This window comes from Typopeltis vanoorti, chromosome 8 (genome assembly GCF_054136105.1).
Source record: "Typopeltis vanoorti isolate ZY-2024b chromosome 8, IOZ_Tvanoo_1.0, whole genome shotgun sequence".
In the NCBI taxonomy this organism is placed as follows: Eukaryota; Metazoa; Arthropoda; class Arachnida; order Uropygi; family Thelyphonidae; genus Typopeltis; species Typopeltis vanoorti.
Window position 1 is genome coordinate 117,224,566 of NC_143556.1, and position 22,227 is coordinate 117,246,792.

Here is a 22,227-nt window from a genome sequence, read left to right on the forward strand (position 1 = left end):
ATCCACCTCAAAAACTTAGCATTATATCTACACCAGCAAACTTGCTCACTCCTTCCTCTGTGAAGAAGATATTAACAAAAAACTTAAATTTCTTCTTACAACTTTTCAACAACATGATTATTCAAAATCAACAGTTAATAAGCCACTATTCAATCCACCTCTTCATCATATCGAAGATAGAAATAATGAAAAAGTCTACATATCACTTTCATTTTGCCATAGTTCTTAAAAAAATATAACATCCGGACTTCTTTCACTCCTCTACTTAAACTTCGTTCCTTGCTCAGTACGCCAAGCAAAAACATAAAAACCTGAAATATCCCTGCGTTTACCATATTTGGATGCAACTTGCCTTATTTTGGCTAGGTGGAAAAATCCTTCAAATTATGTCTAGAGGAACATGAAAGAGACATGTTTCATGTGTCTCATGAAACATATGGAATTTCCTTTGCACATTATTGTATTATGTCCCGTCTAATCCATATTGACCATTTTCACATGAAGATTCTCAATATGCCTTCCATTTCTACCAGATTTATAAAAACTTCAGTAACAGCCACCTAAACATTCCTCTACACTGAACCTACTATACTTAGTTCTGTGAAACAGCCTTCCCCATGAAGTATTTCCAAAGGATTGCAACCTCCATCTGTTTAAGAAGAATATCAATGGATTATTCTGCTCCTGTATCACATCTGTGATAGCGTGCAATCTACTATGCACTCCAAGATAATGTTCTGACCATCAATGTTGTACTGAGCTGTGATTTAACTAGTTGTGGCACTCCTGTCACAATCCTTATCATTCTTCTCTGATCTGATACATCAGTGAGCTGTTTCTGTCCACAGAGCTACAGTTGACTTGAAATTTTCTGATTATTACACCACTCCTGATCTAAACATTGTTGTATGAAATCCAGAAGAGTAGATGTTTGTGAGATACTGTCACCAACAATCATACTACCATGCTCAGAGTCATTTAAGTCATGCTTTTACACATTCTAATGCTTCAAACCCAAAAAAAAACACAACTGTTCAATGCCTATCTGTTTGATTTATATAGCAAACCACAGCCACATGACTCAGCATCTTCAGGAACAGTCTATTTTCCTAAATGGGGAGGTATTCCTAATAAAGGGGCCAGTTCCGTGTATATTATAATTTACTTTCTGATCAACTGAAAGATATTTCACTTGCAAAGTTTGTTTGCTTACACTTGAATAAAGTATGAACAAAGAATATAATTTCTTGGCAGGTTTAATTTAATTTGCAACCCATTGGATAAACTTGTGCATCTACCTCTAATCCAGAGAATTTTAATAATAAGGTGCTACACGTTTTACCTATTTGTGTATATATCCTTATCCTGTGGCCTCCTCTCTTTGAGAGGGTTGCAACTGATTACTAGGGAGATATGGCAAGGTGGTTTCCTATTGCCTTTATGACTGTATCCGTGTGTGTTCACAGGACCGGCTTGAATGTTTTGAGAGATGAAAAACCCGAGTTACCAGGAGGGGAAAACCCTCCACCTCTGTGTGAGGCTGGTTGACTCAATTTTAGTTGAAAGAGACCAGATAAAGGTTCCTCATGTAAGGACAGGAACCCAGTTCTTTCTGGCCAAAGGGCTTTCCCTATTACTGACTGAACTACGGAGGCTCCTTATGTACATATATATGAAATATATGATTTCTGCAATAATTCAACATCAGTATGAATCACTTCTGGGACTGATTCCCACTGATGAAGAACTCAGTAAAGTTCAAAATGTTTGGACTGTTCTCTCTAGTACAGGACTCTAGAGTGTATAGAGGATTTGAAATTAGAAGTGATCACCATTTAGTCTTGAGTAGGATAAAATTGAATTTCATATTGAAAAGAACATGTAAGAAAGTTTTAAAGTGAATAAAAGTTGAGCAGCTCTCAGATGTGAACTGTAGACTAAAATACACAAACCTTATTGGGGAAAAAAAAAAAAAACGAAAGAGTTTGAGAACAGGAACCAAACCGTGTAGATTCAGTGGCGAGCCCTGAAGAAAACAGTGGTTGATTCAGCCAGAGAGGCATGTGGTGAGGTTGTCTGCAAGGATAGAAAAATCAGAACTCCATGGTGGACACAGGAAGTTAAAGAGGCAGTGAAGGGAAAGAAGAAAGCATATCAAAAGTTCCTGGCAAATAAGTCAGCTTGTGCTCTTTGAAAATATAGAGACAAATGTAAGAAAGCTAAACACTGTGTAAAACTAGCTAAACAAAAGTCATGGGAGGACTTTGGCAAGAACATAGAAAATAAATATCAAGAAGGTGGTAAGATATTCTGGAGGTTGTTGAACAAGCTTAGAAATGGAGGAAAGAGTGTTGTAAAAGAAATTAGAGATTATTAAGGTGACATGAAAACTGGAGAAAAAGATATCCTTGAAGTATGGAGTAATTACTTTGAAAAATTGCTAAATGAAACAATCAGTTACAGTACAGTGGTAAAAAACACTCAACAGGCATGCAAATAGAAAAAGCCATCAAAAGCTGAAATGTGGAAAGGCAGCTGGAGTAGATGATATTTGACCAGAAATGATCAAGTACGGAAAGTCTTACAGTGACTGCACAGCATAGTTCAGAAGTCTTTGACAGAGCTACAAATTGATGATTGGAGTGTAGAGCTCTTATCATAATACCCATATATAAAAAGGGAAATAAAACTGAATGTGAGAATTACAGAGATATTTCTCTACTGAATGTCTCTGGTAAGATTCGTGCAAATATACTTGAGAAATGGTTCAGAAGGATTGTGGAAGAGAAGCTATTCAAAACCCTACAGTTGTATGGTGTCTGTGGGGCATTACATCAAGCAATACTTAGTCTTTATTTGAGTTGTAGGTCATCAGTTAGAAGTGAAGGAAGTACAGGAAGATGGTTTGATATTACATCTGATGTCAGACAAGGATGTACATTGATACTTCGCTGTTATTCATTATCTATGTGGATCACATTATGAAGGAAAGTGCTATTAAACCTGATATAAAAATTGGCGATGTTAATCTCAGCTCTTTACTTTATGCAGATGATGTTATATTTCTAAATAAATCCAATACAAGTCTGCAAGATTGCCTGACTAAATTGAATAACTGTTGTAATAGATATGGTATGAAGGTCAGTAATAACAAGACAAAGACAATGAAAATAATCAGAAGCTGAAAATATCAACTGCATTGTGAATGGAGAACCTATAGAACAAGTAAAACATTTCAGCTACTTAGGCACAATTTTTAGTGAAGATGGTAAATTAATTTTAGAAATAGACAACAGAATCAACAAAGCTGGTATGGTAGGAAGTCAACTGAATGAATTTATATGGAATAAGAGAGAAATTAGTCAAAACACTAAATTAGCTGTATACAGGACAGTGTTCAAACTAATTTTAACTTATGGATCTGAGAGCTGGGTTAGAAGTAAAACACTTGATCAAAGACTAGAGACCGCAATGTGAAAGTCCTGAGAAAGATTAGGGGCATGATCAGATGACATCAATAGCAATATCATATTAAAAATGAGGATATTAGGGAAGAACTTGACATTGTTAGCATCCAGGAACGTTAGCAGAGCTAATCTCAGGTGGTATGGTCACTTAAACAGAATGGGCGAGGAAAGATTAGCAAAACAAGTTTTCTCTGCCAGATTGGCATGAAAAAGACCCATAGGAAGACCAAGATATAGGTAGATTGATATGGTAAAAAGTGTCTTAGAAGATAGAAATATAAGATCTGACAATGTTGGGGTCTTGACAGGTAACAAATTGATTTGGAGGAAAATTGTAGATAGGAAGTTAGTAATGACGTAAATTTTGCATGTAGTATTATCATATCCTGTACACCCCGCCTTGAGAGTACATGTCAGGAATTTGATGATGATTGGATAGTGACTCTTCCCATAATACATTATACGCACCCAAAATGATATACACTTTACATTATGGGATACTGAGGCAAGTGGTGTGAATTCATCAGCCCTGTGTATAACTTGCCTAGTTTTAAAAGATACTTCACTTGCAAACTTTGTTTGCTTTTTAAATCTCTATCTTGGATAAAAGATAAAACAAGAATATAATTTCTTTGCAAGTTTAATTTAATCGAAAAATATCATTACTTTTGCTCATTCAGAATATTTTAATATGATGATAAACCATTTTACTACTTGTAACTGTAAAATATGATTTCTGCATTGGTTTATTTTTCAATATCTCCTCAGTTCTACCTCCTTTGATGAGACCTCAGTAAAGTTCAAAACTGGCCTAAATAATGACCCGTCCCATAATAATACAGTGCAACATACATGTCTGTAAAAGGGAATGTGGTATGCATTTATAGAATACTGAGACTGAGGCTATCTGATGTGAAATCAACAGCCACTAAAAGTAGGTGAGTTGAGATACTTCACACACAAACTTTTTGCTTGCACAAACACACACACACACTTGGGTAAAGAATTAAAAGAAGAATATAATTTCGTCAATTACTTCGGCAAATGTGTTGAAAACCATGAACAACACCTTAATATTGCGATTAAAACGTTCTCTTCCAAAATCCGAGCGCTGGAAACTAAGCTCAAGGTACTTGACAACCAGCGTCTGATCGCACGTGCACCCTTGCCCGCTAATGAACTTCGCAACCTAATTGCATCAGTGGTACACGAGTCTATTGAGGCTGAAAACAATAGACTCTGTGCCATTATTCTGAACATTCTGAAGGAAAACGGTAAATCATTAAAAGAAGATGTTGGCAAATTAGCAGGAGAATGCAACTTTGATCCCAGAAGTGTCATCAAATGCCATTGTTTCGGACCAATAAACAAAAGAAAGGATGGAACGAACTTTCCACATCTCCTGAAAAGTGACCTGTGACGCACCTATAAGCACATCCTAATTAATAACGGCAATAAATAATAAGTTAAGGACACTTGTCCAATCACAAATACATGCTCGAACTGACTTAACATTAGTCCAGAGGGAACAACGATGCCAAAATGGAGACAACAGTTGGATCTTAAACTACAAGAAGCCAAACTAGTGCAAAAATCAAGTGATGACACCAAGGAGACCAGTATGCAGGCACTGCATAGGAAACGTGCAACACCCTTGCAGTCAAACACATGTCTCACAGACCCTTGCATATCCACTTCGCCAACATCTGTGGCCTCAACTCCAACCCTAATAGTGTCCACTACCATCTGCAGTCCAACAAACCTCTCTCACTCTTTTTAGCAGAAACTCAAATCTCACTTCACCAACACTATCCATCTCAACCTTCCAAACTACACACTGTTTGACTCCTTTCGACCCAAGGGCGGTTTCTGAGCATATATCTGCTGTGGCATATCCTGCCAGAGAGCGCCTAACCTCGAATTGCCCAACTTTGACTTTCTTTGTTTGAAAATATCCCTTTCCCACTCAGTCAAATTCATCTGCTGTCTCTATTGCTCTCCTAATGCCACCAATCAATCCGAGTTCTTTCATTTCCTCACTTTAAAAATTGATTTTCTCCAGTTCCACTCTCCTAACAGCAAAATCATCCTCTTATGAGATGTCAAATGTCTATAACACGAACTGGCTTTCCCCCTCCAGTTGTACAGATGTAATTATTGTTAATAATTGGTGGTGTTTTATATATATAATATTCATAGATATTATCATATTATTGATCCTACCATAGATATAATCTCTGTTTCTAACAGTTATTTTTTTATTTTCGAGTGTACCTATATATGCACAAGGGTTCACTCCAATTGGTGCAATGATCTTAACTCTTTCTTTCAGAATCCAAATAATCACTGACTCAAGACCAAAATACAAAATAAACACATTTAATAAAACAAAACAATATATATACAGTTCAAACAAATATTACATAACTAACTACAAATTAATTGGATCCAAGGCCTTTTAAAATTAAACTTACACTTTAGACTAGATTACCACTTTGTTTGCACAATCACAAAATGTTCATAGCCAGTTTCTTTCTCTGTCAAGGCCCTTTTCAGAAGATATATGACTCTTTTCTTCATTTTTACAGGATCCATTCTCATCACTTATGTAGCACACATTAATTCTTCCGAACTTAATTCTATCTCTTTTCTTCAGTAGAAATAATATTCAGATCCAGCGTCCTTAATACAGATGAAACTTCTTAATCAGAGTTTTCTCGAACATTCCTTTAGAACATAAATAGCAAATTCTTTTTTTATTCACTAAATGCTTATTGACAGTCTTAACTCTTCAAATAAAAAAAAAAAACTTACAGTTCTACGATTCCCTTTTCGGAACCTACAATTAATCTTTCAATTAGTGTTTCCTCCAATATTCCGTTTAAAATGATATAGCAATATTTTTCTTTCTTTTTTTTTTACACACTTATTCTCCATTAAAACATAATAGTTCCACGATTCCTTTTTCAGAATATACTATTAATTTTCCTCCGACTGTCACATAAAAACGTAAGTTCCTCCGAACCTAAATATCTGCCGGCCTGTGTTCTTAATTCCTTCCGAACGCTTTCTTGTCAGCTGTCAATCACATCAAACTTCTCAGTGAGCATGTGCACTCCATGAAACTGGTAAGCAAGAAGTTAGGTATAAATAATGACTGACACGTTGTCTCTGTTAGCGACAAGAGAGAATGTCTTCATAAAACACAACTTTTGATAATTTTAAATTACAATAAAATTCTTGTAAGTAATACAGATATCAAATCTGGTAAGTACATCATCAATTTTTTAACTTCTTTACATATCATTTTTGACAAAACAATTTCATAACGGGCACATCACAAGTGCCAACAATGCGTGTTATGAAACTAAAACTAATAAATATTTTAACATAAACATTTCGTAAAAATATTCAGAATTTTAATTATGATTATTTTTACGCTCTTATGAGATTTTAATGTCTATAACACGAACTAGCTTTCCTCCTCCAGTTGTAGAGATCTTGCAGACAGAGATTCTGAAACATTTGCCATCCTTAATGACATTACACAAATTGTTCATATGCTAACCAGAATACCAGATAACCCGAACCACTCCTCAAATACTGTAGATTTCTTCCTTACCAATGACCCTTCTAAATATGCAGGGAATGTAGTGAGCCCCCTGGGTAATTTTGACCACAAGCTAGTGCTCATCTCCTTCCCTATGCAACAACGCTTACATAGGCACTCCCACACAACAGTAGTTTGGCATTATATCAGTGCCAAGTGGGACAACCTCCGAGACTACTATGCTTCATTCCCATGGTTGGACTATTGTTTCCAGTCTCCCAATCCAAATGTATGCACTGAACATATCACCAGTGTAATCCTTACTGGCATTCAAACATGCATTCCCTGCACTTCTCTGAATTGCCATCCCCTATCTAAACCCTGGTTCTTCAAAAGATGTGCCAAGGCTGTAGAAGTGAAAAATCAAGCATACCACAACTGGCTCAAATCAAGAACTCCATCCACTTTAATTGCTTATACTGAAGTCCGAAACAGATGCAAGAAAACCATCAATTCTTCCAAAACAGAATTTGAACGGGCAAAATGCAGAAAACTTGCAGCCTGCCCAAATGGCAGCCATACCTTTTGGTCGCTAGTCAAAGCAATTGGTCGTAACTTTTGCCCTATGCTATTTCCACTCCCTACTTTGTACCCAGGTGGCTCTGTTGCATCATCACCCGCAGAAAAAAAAGCTAATCTCCTGGCTTCATACTTTGCCTCCAATGCACACATAACTGACACTGACAAATGCCCCCACAGTCATTCCATCATACAATGCCCCCTATATTCTTTTGCCAGAAAGAGATCAGAAGTTTGAAAAAAAGAGATTTGACCTTACTGTACCATTATAAATATACTGGTCTATAAGTATATACACCAGTGGATATACTCCACTGGTGTATATCCCAAAGCCTGGAAATTGGCCTATATTCAACCCATTCCTAAGAAGGTGACAAATCACTTCATATAACAGGTAGAGATGGCCTTGCTAATGCTTCTGCCTGGTATCTCCACTTGGGCCTCGCTTCCACTGAAGAGACCTCAATAAAGATCGAAACTAGTCTGGGTAGTGGCCCTTCCCTTAATGCATAACATTATACATATCCGCAAGGAGATGTGTTTTGCATTATGGGAGATATTGAGATAGGAGTGATGTTAGCTTGCTTCCCCTTCGCAACGAGTTTCCCAGTGTTGTACCACCTTACCCCAGTCCTGAAGATACTTTCAGGCACAAACTTTGTTTGCTCATACTTGGATAAAGGATTAAACTAAATTTATTATAACTACATCCTTATATCTCTCACTCTCTCACCTCAGTCCTATCTAAAGTGATGAAGAAAACCATCAATTCTAAACTCCTACCAGTGGCACACCCAGGGAGGGCGGCAAGCCCCCCCACATACACACACCAAAAAAAAAGTTAAAAAACACTAGATTTTCCTAATTAAAATTCATTTTTTATTTATGTTCTGTCATGTCTTCTATTTCAAAAATGCTTATGAATTAGGGGTCACATAAGGTGAGAGAACCCTATAACATGTTTCTCAACATATGATCCGCGGACCACAGGTGGTCCACGACGATGGGACAGGTAGTCTACAGGCTTAAATTAACCAAATAAATCTATATATTTTAATTATCCAAACAAAACAAATAAAAATTGAATAAGTAAATAAAAATTATTAAAATAAAATGAATACTTAAAAATCAAAAAAAAAAAAAAATAGCGGCAGAATGTTCATGGAATGAACATTCTGCCACTGTTTTAATTTCTAGCAGCAGAATGACGAGTAATAAAAGAGGGGTGAAGTGAAAACAATATGGTTTTATTGCTTCCACCTTCCCTTGATGTTTTGTCAGAATTGAAGTGAACATGTGTTATCCACATGACCACATTTCAACCAATTGCTTGTTGTTTGTTGATTTTTATTGTTGAAGGTTTTCCTCCTTCAACCAAGGCTCAATATATCTTCAGAAGTGCTAAGTAATACTTAGACAAAATGTGTTGTGAGTTAACTCCAATATTTATATATTTTTCGGAAATCGCACGAAAAGCAAGTTGACAATTGAGTTGAAATGCTAACTCTCTTCAACCGAATTCCAATAATATGTGAAACTGCCATATCAGCATTCACTATATATATATATATCTCTTAGTTTTAACACGTTTACGTAAAACTGTAAACGATAAATTGTTTACAGTTTGTAAACAATTGTAAAAGTGACGGGGAGGTTTTGAGCTTCCCTGGATAGTATTCAAAAGTAAATACAATTGGTTATTTTGTATAGGGACCCGAAACTTGTTAGTTTAGAATTTAGCCACTGGGAAAGGGTTTGAGTCCACCTCAAAACTGAAACAGAATTTGGAAACATTTTCCGAATAACTTTTTATAAGAAATTTCTGTGATTTCACGATAAATTTCAGGCTTGCAGTCACGAGAACGACCTTTCATTATCAAAAAAAAAGAACAGCTAATTTGAGCTTTCAAGTGACAGTGGGCTTAAAATGCAATTCCGTGATCGTGGTTTGGCTTGATTCTGGATCTCGCCTTCAGTGAGATGTGAATTTCCCAAATTATTTGACGAAGTCGAAAATTGTCATGCAGTTTTCTACAACCTATCTTTGCGAGAAACGATTTTCATCGCTCCTTCAAATAAAAACAAAATACAGAATTTGTCTTAGTGTGTGTGTGCTGATCTTCGACTGAAGTTGACCAATATCGAGCCAGATATCCAGTAACTCTGCATGTTCGAGAAGCTCATCCATCTCATTAAAAGTAAATATTATAATAATTATATCATTTTATTTATTTGTTTAATAAAAATTAAAACAAAGTTTTAATTTTTATCCACAAAATTTAATTTTTTATCTATATATCTGGCCTGGTTGGCCGATTGACTCTACAGCCAAAAGGCTGTGGTGCAGGATTCGAATCCTGTACCATAGACATGGATGTTTGTGATTGTCTGTGAAAATACTAGTGGTAGTGGTCGGCAGTAGACATCATTGGTGTAGATCAGGGTTTCTCAAACTTTTTCTACGACGGAACACTTCACAAATCCTGAAATGTTCACGGAACACCGTGGTTATTTTGTAATGTATTAATTAATAATTAATTGGTAATTTAGCTTATTTTAGTGTTAATAAGTGATAATTAATTATTAATTAAACATCAATTAAACCATCATTAAATTAATTTGTGCTGATTTTCATTGACATATCCCATTCTGATAACCAAAAATTTATATTATTATAAGTACTTACGAGTGAATGCAGACTTTTTCTCCTTTGTGCTGATTTTGTAGGGTAGATAAATATAAATAACATAAATGAATAAATCTAAGCGTTAAGAAAAAACAATCATTTATTGTCAAATGTTAATTAGTAAAAACAAAACACATAAAAATAGTAAAACGTATATTGCAAATTAAGTTCTTAATGACTCTGATGTTTTTGGGTCTTTGAATTACAAATTCTTTTGATATCATGTACAATATTAGAAAGTTGAATTTTCATATTTGGTGTAGCGTCGAGTCTGTTCCTGGACTTTGATTTGGTTGCAGCATAATATGAAACCCCTGCCTCGCATAAATATGTCGTTGTAAAAGGAAGTAAAACAAGAATAGCTAGTTTTGACATGCTGGGGTACTCTTCTGTTAAATTTGTCCAGAAATCATTTATTGGCAGTTACTTGTATTTTTGTTTTAAATCAGAGTCACTAATTAAGTCAATTAGATTTTCATAGTCACTTGTGCTGAAGCCTGCTGGCTTAGCTGTCACTGTAAATGGATTCAGAACCCAGGAATTGTCCACACTGGATTTTGGAAAATATTGCAAAAGGGTTGATTGCAAGTCATGCAAGTGTTCTAAAATTACGTTAGATACTTCTTCATTTACTTTAGAATTTATTTCAGTCAAAAATTCATGCACGGTTGGAAAACAATCAAAATTATTCTGTTCAACTGTAGAAATCCAGAATTGCTACTTCCTATCAAAAGATGCAATTTTATCTCTTGTATTAAAAATTGTGATATTCTTTCCTTGTAATGATAAGTTAATTTCATTGCACTTTGTAAAAATATCTGCCAGATACGCAAGACTCATCAACCATGAAGAATTTCTTAATAATTCAATAAAATTTTGTCCTAAATTATGTGACATCAAGAAGACCATTAACTCACTACGAAGTTCAAAAAGCCTCAATAATGCTTTTCCTCTGGATAGCCATCTCACTTCAGTATGTAATAAAAGTGCGTTATGTGCACTACCCATTTCATCGCACAAAATTTTAAATAATCTGGATTGAAGTGGTCGAGATTTTACATAATTGATCATTTTTACGGCTTCATCCAAAATAGTTTTTAAATATGTAGGAATTCTTTTTGTTACTAGTGCTTGTCAATGCAAAACACAATGACTTTTGGTGGCTCTTGTAGCTACTTTCAAGATACGTGTTACAACTCCCTTCATCTTTCCTACCATTGCTTGAGCACCATCTGTACAAATATCAATACATTTCTCCCAACCAATTTCCTGTTTTGTAATATAATTATTAATACAGTTGAATATATCTTCTCCGGTAGTTTTTTCTTGTAGATATTTGCACATGAGTAAATCTTCTTCAGTACTTTTATCAAATATGTAACGAACAAACACTAGTAATACAGCGAGTCCTGCGACATCTGTAGATTCATCCATTTGCAATGAATATTCACTGCAAAGTCTAAGTCGATGAATTAGCTCTTTTTCTTCTTCACAGTTTGCAATTCTATATCTTCTCCAATCATACGAATAGCTGTGTCAGCAGAAGTACTTGCTCCTCCTTGTGTTAAAGTTCCTGTCTTTAAACAAGGATCCATGGGTATTTTTTCAATAATATTCAAATTCCAATATTTGTCAGAGCTATAATAAAAATAAATAGAATTGTGTTGTAAAGGTAACTTTAGTATGAAAAACAATAAGATTATAAATAAGAATTGTTGAATAATATAATAGTAAATTAATAATGCAAAATAGTAAAAAAAAGACTGCATCACACAAAAGTAAATATGAATTGTAACAATACTTGTAAGAAAAGTACTAAACCGTATCAAATAATGTAAAAGCAATTGTAATAAGAATGATTTGATAAAATGTTCAGTAACAAAAATTAAATAGTTCGAAATAAATCAGATATTAATTATAAAATTAGTAAAAAGAGTAAGAAGAATTATTTTTTTAAAAGCCACCTCGCCTACTCCCTATAAACAGGAATAAAAAGGCGTTAGCTGATTTCTTTTTTTCTGAGGGCCTGGTCCAAACAAATTTACTCGTAAATACCTTTCCAAAATTTTTTATTAAAGTTCATACATTAATATAATTATTAATAATTAATTATGGCAAAATTAATATTTGCCATAAAGAGTATTAGTACACTTATGTATAGGGTGTGGCATGTTGACAAATATAAATTACATTTAAATTACATTTAAATCACTGGACTAATGAAATCTTGTAGCATGTCGTAGTTTCTTCAGGCAAACATCATTAAATTAATTTGTGCTGATTTTCATTGACATATCCCATTCTGATCACCAAATACATTTATAATATTATTATAAGTACTTACGAGTGAATGCAGACTTTTTCTCCTGTGTGCTGGTAGTTTTCCCCTCCTTTTGTACATCCTGGAGATCTTCGTAGGCTTGAGGTGATGACTCACTATCTGCTCCATCATGAACACCTTCAATAAGAGATTTCTTAATACCAAAATTAAACAAAGTGCCTTGTCTCTTATTCATATTAGATTTTAACTCTGTATTCCTATTACTTTTAAATAAAAAGCCAAAGACTTCATCAAAACAAACATTAAGTTTGTTAATGTTCCAGCCGATTCTGTAGAAGAGTATTTCAGGAGAGCTATTTCATTCCATTTATTGACCAAATATTGACTAAACTTCACGAATGTTTTACTTGGCACTGCAACATTTTGAAATATATTTTTTTCTCTTCTACCAAATGGAAAAGAGGCTCCAACAGCAAGTGCAATGGAAGATTTTCGTCAATTGTGTGAATTTTATGCCGGTGATTTGCCTTACACAAATCTAGCAATTTTGAACTCCGAATTCAAGTTGTGGTATAAGAAATTTGAAAAATCGTTTGTAATAGCTGCATGCAAAAATGGCGTTGATGCAGTTTCAAAGTGTGACAAAATGATATATCCTAACATCTATAACTTATTAAAAATATTTGCAACGCTTCCGGTAACAACATGCGTCAGTGAAAGGGCATTTTCTAACTTACGCCTTTTAAAAACCTATTTAAGATCTACCATGACACAATCATGATTGAACGAACTGGCTTTGCTATATATATATACACACTGAGAGAGATTAATATAACCACGACTGAAATAATTCAAGAGCTTTGTAAAAAGAAAACTGGATTTTATTGAATGAATGAAATTTAACGAATTTTAGTTGAACGGATAAAAATATTTTTAATACAAATTCATTGTATTAAAAGTATTTTTATCCGTTCAACTCCCCCCCCCCCCCCCAAGATTATATCCTGGGTGCATCACTGACTCCTTGATGATTGATTGTGTTATAATAAATTACGAACATGTGAAAGTTTTTTCTTGAATTATTACATACATTTTTAGTTATTTGATTCCTATACACACATTAGAAACAAAAATTATGAAATTTAAATTTTTAATAATAACAAAAAAGCTTAATGAGATGACTGAAAGTGCTTCTGTTGAGATGACACTACATTGAAATCACCCAGCTATTAAGTGACCGCCTGCAGATTCTCTCGCTGCCAATCAACAGTAGATCTACTATCATATAGCACTCATCACTGGACAAATGCCATGGAAAAATTTGTTGAATCTCAAGTGGTTGCATTTAATATCTTCAAATCTTTTGACCCAGTTTGGCCCAAAGGCTTACTAACCAAACTCCTATCATTTGGACTTCTCCAGTTGTCTTACTAACTTTCCGTCTGGACACACACTATGTGTGATGGTAGATAGTTCCCTATTCTCTCACCATCCAACTAATGCTGGGGTTCCACAAGGTTCTTTTCTCTCATCAACCCTCTTCCTTCTGTATGTCAGAAGGAAGAGGGTTGATGAGAGACTTCAGATGACAGCACATTGCACTCCTCCCTTTCATTTGATAAACGTTACTGTACACAACTCACATCAACCACAATTTCCCTTAATTCTGACCTCCAAGCCATCTTCCAATGGGACTCAGATAACCCCATCAACTTCAATGCTAGTAAAACCAAGTTCTGTCTTATTTCTCACAAAAAAGAAAGAAAAAAAGAACAATTTTCTCCCCAGTATTATTTTCCATAACACTCAAATTTCCAGACAAGTTGAGATTTCTCTTCTTGGAATTACTCTGACATCAGGCCTCTCCTGGGTTAAACACATCACAACCATTTCATCCTCAGCTTCCAAAAAACTAGGATTTCTCTTTCGCTCGAGACGTTACTTCACCTCTGAACAGCTATTGATGGAGAAAACCATCAATTCTCAACTCCTACAATACCTTGAAGTGAAGTCACCCAGCTATTAAGTGACTGTCAGTATGGATTCTGTCACTGCCAATAGAAATCTGTGCCTTATAGAAATCACAAATCCACCCAGCTATTGAATACTGCTCTCACATTTGAGGTGGGGCTCCTAAAAGCTCCTTTAAAATACTTGACTCACAGAGGAGAGCAATTAGGTTGATAAATGACCCATCTCTTACCAACTCACTCTCCTCACTTTCGCATAGATATTTGTTCTCTGCAATTTATGTATTCTATAAATATTTCCATGGCAAATGATCATCTGAAATAGCATCAATAATTTCCCCACTCAGTACTAAGCCCATTGGAACACGTACAGCTTCCGCCCAACATCCTTTCTCAGTACACCTTGAAACCCACAGAACAAGTTTCTTTTCCTCCTCCTTCATCCCTGCTACTGCTGTACTGTGGAACAGTCTTACTCTCCCCCCACTTATGTATTTTCCAAGGAATACAATATACAGACTTTCAAATCAAATGTAAACAAGTTTCTCCTTTCCCAACCCATTACCCATATACAATACTAATGTACTGTAGGTTGATCAACCAGCCTCTTGTGTATGGGCCAACATTTAAAAAAATAATAATAATAATTATGGTTTACTCAAAAGCATATGTTTTTTCTTTTGCAATTGAAATGTATTGTATAAGAAATATACTAGGTCTACTTGGCATATATGATTAACTCTTTACACTTTTTTTTTTTTTTTTTGACATATTTCAAAGTAAAATATGATTTTATTATTTGCAGACAGAATTTGAAAAGGATGCGTATTCTTGTCGTCTAGGGCTTAAATGTGGCCGCCCATTTTCTGGTGTTACAGCATGTGTTGATTTCTGTGCTCATTCTCACAAAGATCTTCACAATATGAACAATGGTTGTACTGTGGTAGGTGTATGTATATATATATATTTATATATATATGTGTGTGTATGTGTGTGTGTGTGTGTGTGTGAAATTAGTGAAATTCTATACACTTTTTTCCTAAGATTACTGGCTTTAAACACAATTTATAATTTTCATCTTAAATGGTTGATATCATTTTGTCCATTTCCATTTAAAATTCATATCATAATAAAAAGCAGTTAATATGAAAAATCTTTGTGAAACAAATGTTTTCTTTTTATATCATGTTAAGGTGTATTTAGCAGAAGAAGCAAGATTTACATTAACTATCTTCCACATCACTCATCACTAGCATAATTAGTGATGAGTGATGTGGAAAATTGTTGCATCAACAATTTTCTTGGATTAATGGGCCTTCCTTTGTAGGCTTATTTCTCTCTCTCTTCTCCTTTTATTACTCAGTTCTACTCCTTTCCATATATTTCTCCCAATCTGTTAATCCTATTTTACTACCCATTGTAAATTTTATAACTGTCCTTTATAAACTGCTTTATCTCATTAACAAAAATCGTTCTTGTTCATTTGCCATTGAGATATATACAGCTGATTTGAAAAATCTTGTTATATTTTGGGGGAAAGATATTATTTTTTAAAAACATTAACAATGCTGATTATAATTTAGTAAATTAATATGCTAATTAGTGAAATTCATAGTTAGGAGAAAGATTCCTCTCCTACCCATTCTTCTTAAAATATTTATTATTAATTATGCATTTTGAAATAAGTTGTATGACTTATTTATAACATATTTACACTTAGATGATTTCCTCTAGAAAAATCTCCTCTCAACAGCCATCACAGTGCTTTGTTTTAATTAGGTCAGGTGGATTTGAGATTTATAAAGTGGCAAAAATTGAGAAGGTGCAAAGGATAGTTTTGAATGAAAAAGAATATCAAGGTTTTTTTTTTTTTTTTTTTTTTTTTTTTTTTTTTTTTTTTGACACCATAAGAGATTATGCATATGATGTGTTTATGCCTAACTGGGTTCAATGTGAAAATCAACAAGAAGGGGAAAATGATCGTAGTTGGAAAGCAGAATATTTCAGAAGTGAAAGAGAGAGAGAGTGAAGGGCCTTTCTTCCAGAAAATGAGATAGCTTCGCATTTTGGTGGCATTAAAACTCACCATGTTATCATAACCTCGCTTGATAATAGATTTGTTAGTTGATAATCGATTGTGTTATAGTAAATTACGAACATGTGAAAGTTTTTTCTTGAATTATTACATAAATTTTTAGTTATTTGATTCCTATATACACACATTAGAAACAAAAATTATGAAATTTAAATTTTCAGTAATAACAAAAAAGTTTAATGAAATGACTGAAAGTGCTTCTGTTGAGATGATGTTTGTTTGGTGAAATACAATTCTATATTTATTAATTTTAGCTATAGATGAGACTCCTCATCAAGAAGACTCATCAAGTTTTATTTATTTTTTATTGAGGCCCACATGTGCAGAAAACCCAACCTCTCATGTATAACCTATATGTTCATCACAACTTGTGACAAACACAATTAAACATATATAGATACACACCTGGGCACCAAAACAAGAACCATTACAATGTAAGACACAAATCATTTCGAAATTTTGCAGAGAATTCCGACCATGTGGTTTGAACTATTTGAATTTAAACTTTTAATGCAAACAGTTCTGACCACACAGGTGGAATGGGATCATGCCTTATCAGAGATCAGTTGATATATATGGCAAGAGACATTTTGTTTTAAAACTTCCTTTGGATTTTTTAGTTATTAAAGAATTAGTTATAGAATAGGCTTCTCATCTGCAACAATATGTGCCAAAAATATAAAAATAATCAAAATTTAACAAAAAAAAATGTGCCTTGCATCCCTAGGGAGGATACACATATACCACACTTTGGGAAGCACTGTTTATAGAGGATCTCAAAGCCTGAATCACCTGAGCACTACAGGGTTTTTAAGAATGAGAAAAGAAGAATCACAAATACCACTTTCAGCAAAACTGAATACAATTGAATGTCAGAGAAAGTTAGGCAAAGATCATTCCTGTATAGAAGGAAGAGTGTAACCAAAAGCCAGGGGTGCACCTGCACAGTGTGCAATGTGTGCGACGCACACAGGCACCAAAGAGGAGGAAATACTTTTTAAAAAAAAACGTTTTTTTTTTAAAAGTATTTCAAGCAGACTTATTTGCCAGGAATTTTTGATATGCTTCCTTCTTTTCCTTCACTGCCTCTTTAACTTCTCCACCATGGAGTTCTGATTTTTCTATTCTTGCAGACAGCCTCACCACATGCCTCTCTGGCTGAATCAATTAGGGTTTTCTTCAAGGCCTGCCACTGAACTCCGAGGTTTGGTTCCTGTTCTCAAACTCTTTCATTTTTTTCTTCAATAACCTTTGTGTATTTTAGTCTATAGTTCACATATATATATGAACTATAGAACATATATATATAGAATATATATATGTTCTTATTTTAAAAATGTAATTCAATTTTATCCTGCTAAATAGTGATCACTTCCAATTTCAAATCCTCTGTACACACTGGTGTCCTGCACCAGGGAGAAAACATCACTATCCACAATAACATAGTCAATGAGACTTTTCTTATATCTTGCCTCTTCTCTCCATGTGAATTTGTGCACATTTTGTGATGTGACTCTGGAACTTCAGTTCCCTATCCACCAAGATCCCCAGATCCCTTTCATCCTCCACCTTCTGAAGCAAAGTTCCTCCAGTATGGTAAACCTCATTCCATCTTCTCTGACTAAAGTACATAACTTTACACTTAGAAGTTTGAAATCATAACTCCCATTCTTCAACCAAAGCACCAACCTATTCAAATCCTTTTGTAATAACAACACATCAGAACTACCTGACCTTGCTCTTCCTAATTTAGCATCATTAGCAAACAACTGAATATCTCCTTTCACATCCTGAACTATTTCATTGATATGATTTCAACAACAGTGGTCCGAGAACAGAACTTTGAGGTACCCCATTTGTCACTTTCCTTGTTTGGAACACGGCACTTCTGTACACAATTCACTGTTTCCTATCAATCAGTCATCCCTGTAACTAACCAAGCTATCAAATGATTATCCATCCCCAATCTGTTCAATTTCAAGAATAGTTTATTGTGCAGTACTTGATCTATATAGTGAAATCCAGACAAATCATGGCATAAGCAACTCTTGTGTCTAGTACATTATTCACTCTATTAAAAAACATAATCAAGTTTCTAAAACATGACCTCCCCTTAACAAGCCCATTTGTTAACTAAAAAGATTTCTATTCTCATCAATCAAGATTTGTTATCTGTCTCTAATCATTTGATTATTGGACTATTGTTTGACACTATTGACTTGGATTCTCCCTTATGCAATGGCACTATTTTTCATTCTTTTCTGCTCTTCTGGAATTATTTTTGTTTGTCAGACTTGTGTTAAACAACCAAGTCAAGGCCACTTGCTATCTCTTTTGTGACATGCCCATAATATACATGGTGATATTTCATCCACTCCTACAACCTTATTAATATCAAGGTTACTTGATGTTCTAAACATTTTCCATTTTTGAGTTGTCAGTCTTCTGTCCTTCTCCCTGTTGCTATTCAGCACTACTTTTAATCTCCTTCCTATATGAAATACACTAAATAGTCATAGAACATTTCCATTATATCTTCAGCAGATGAGACTTGTTTTCCATCTCCAACAGCTAAAGTCAGTCTTCTATATTCATCCTTTCTTCTACTAGCAACATCACTATAGAATTATCCGTGGTTTTGTATTACTGCTTCAACCAGTCTCTTTTCATATACCATTTTCTCTTTCCTTAATACACTCATCACCTTTCTAGTTTGCCCTCATGATGCTGAAGAGTATCCTTTTTTTTTTATATATATCTTCTCCATAACATCCTCTTTCTTAGAAGCTCATGCATAATTTATGATTCATCCATTTCACTCCTACTTTATCCTCCAAACATTAGGAATACTGACATTGCCACAAGTAATTGATTCCCGACAGTCCTGGGCACTTTTGATTTCTCTCCTCCTTTAACTTATTAAGCCACTTCACATCACCAGTGTGTTTAATTAATTTATCATACTCTCCTATTCTGCAATTCCACACATCTCTCTTGTACCATGAAGCTTGTACCTGCCGAGCCATTCCCCATGTCAAAACTACATGATTGCTCTCCTTAGTGGCATCATGATGACATCTGTTATCACCAGATGGGATGATAGTATTAAATCTAACACTCGTGTCCCATTTGTTGCCTCTACGTGCCATATATGATAGTTTACCCTAAGTAGCTCAACGAATTCAGTCTTCTTACTCACACTCGATATTTCCTACTTCCAGTCAGTACTTCCATAGTTAAAGTCACATATCATTATTACCATCCTCTCCCTCTGCATTCTTTGGCTTGTAGCAACATCCCACTAAATATCTAAAATTTGTGCTATGCTCAACCTTACACCAAATGACTCCAAAGCCATTATCATTAATGGCTTTGGAGTCATTTAGTGTAAGGTGTACTTCAAGTTCTGCATTGAGAGGATACAACTCTTCTGAAATAATCAGTAGTACCCTACCTCCTCTTTTATCTTTTTTGTCTTTTCATAAAATGATATAACCATCACATTTTCTATTCCAGTGAGTATGTCTTCCTGAGTTATCTATGTCTCACTGACACCAATGATTTGTGAACTCTCCAACTGTATCAAGGCCACAACTCTACACCTATATTCCTAATACTCCTTGTGTTGGTGTATTAGCACAAAAACTTTCTCCTGGTCCCCTTTTCCTTCCTAAAGTTTATTATCCCATCATTCAAGTTCTTTGATTCTGTTGCTTCCATTATTTTCAAGAGTACTGAAGTCCGAGCAGTAGGTTGACTATTAGCTCCTTTTGTTAGGTTTAAGGGCTGGATCTTGCTTTCTGTCTGTTGGATAGATGCCAGGTGAGTATAACAGCTTGAAGAGGTGATATCAAATGGGGGTAAGTGCTAGAGCACAGTACAACTAAAGAATTACTATCAGGGCCAAGAGACTTATTACTGTCAGTGCTACTGAGTATTTTTTCTGGGAAAATATCAGAGGAGGCATACAGTGAAAAAGTAAGGAGATTTGCCTTGGTCATCTATACAAGAGTTGGGGGAAAAATTAATGCCAAGAGCTGTGGAAATATTGAGGGGCATAAGTTACTTCCCACTACTTTTGCCAGTGGCCAAAAGTCCTGACTGCCATTTGAACAGGAGACAAGCTTAGTGCATTTGACCTTCTTTACAAAGTTTGTTTTGGGTGTTTTTTCATTTGTTATGCTGAATTTTGAGTTTGGACTACTTTGGCACAGTTGTTGAAAAACCAGGGCCTGGATAAGGGTTGAGTGTTTTGAGTGAAAGCACATATAGTCTAAGGTGATAGATTATATGTGTTCAACTTTAGAGGTAAATAGTCAGGTAGGTTTATAAAATAATCAGTTTGAACAATAGAGGCAGCAAATGAAGGCAACAAAACAAGGTAAGGAAATTTTGAGTTAAAACAGATGTTATAAATGGGATTCCATTTCCAACAACCTTTGGTATGGGATATCAAACTTGACAGTTGTGCAAGTCCCACCTTTCTTGGAAAAAGCATCAAGTATGGTGTAATGAGGAAACTGGAGGTGCAGTGTAGTTGCAGAAGATGCCAGTTGAGGTGCAGTGATAAATAACTTATTAGATTTGGTTGTTTGGTAGTAGCATGTCATTGACAATTAGAGTTGCAAAATCAGATGTTGGTAAAGTCAGTGCAGGTTTGTTTGTTTTTTTACATCGAATTTTGATGTTTGTTGTTTTTTTATAGGTTTTTAGCACCTTTTTGATCATTTTAAGATTTTTTTTTTTTTTTTTTTTTTACTCCAATGACTGTAGTTTTTTTGTTGTCTGTCATGGCAGTGAGTGAAATAGTACGAAAATTTTAAGAATAGATGCAATAGTGATGAAGAAGCTATATTCACTACTCCCCACTCATGGAGTACCCAGACTCCATGTGTGAGAGTAGTGATGGCCTCGTACAGTGCCCCCCCCCCCCCCCCCAAAAAAAAAAAAACTTTATTCAAGACCCCCTCCAGCCACAACCTGACAAAGTAAGCAGCGTGATTATTCTACATTTGATCAGGAAGCTTTCCAAAGTGCTACCAACAAGTTCAGTCCTGTGTGTCAACCATCCTATAGAAACCACTTTACTACTGTACTCTAAAATGTAGGAGGTACTGGTCCCTTATTAAATAATTATAGTGTGGAGAGCATGAACAGTGAGGTCTCCTCCCAAGCTGCATGTAAGAGGAAAGAGAGGGGACAGAAACCATACTTGAAACATTTTGTTACTTAATGGGCAGATGAAGGACTGATTATGGAAGGATAAGCTTATTGAATGCACTTATGTATCATCCAGTTGGAGATAATCCAGGGTATCGATGTGTAAATAGGGTTGATGAACCATAGAGACTGTATAAAACATCAATTCCTTGTCAGTTACAGTTTTAATTGTTTCTGCAACATACAATCTGAGTGTCTTGTGTTTTATCATAGTTGTAATTTTGTGCTCTGAAGATGCTGGTCAAAAATGTATTATATTCATTCATATAATACGGTATTACCTCATTTATTTGTTGTGTGTGTGTGTTAGGTCTGTTTCTTATTACAACAGATTTGTATAAGGCAACACTGAAATTTTCCCATCATATTTTATAAACAA

At 34.8% G+C, this 22,227-nt stretch overlaps 1 protein-coding gene across 4 annotated transcripts in view; it reads left to right on the forward strand.

Moving 5' to 3' along the window:
• The window catches only part of LOC150104303 (uncharacterized), a 397,984-nt gene that overhangs the window by 256,690 nt on the left and 119,067 nt on the right, over window positions 1-22,227 (forward strand). For all 4 annotated transcript variants that reach the window (XM_090396286.1, XM_090396285.1, XM_090396287.1 and 1 more), the window contains one exon: window positions 15,339-15,476. In XM_090396286.1, the coding sequence (XP_090252412.1) occupies window positions 15,339-15,476 (138 nt within the window). The remainder of the gene's footprint in view (window positions 1-15,338; window positions 15,477-22,227) is intronic.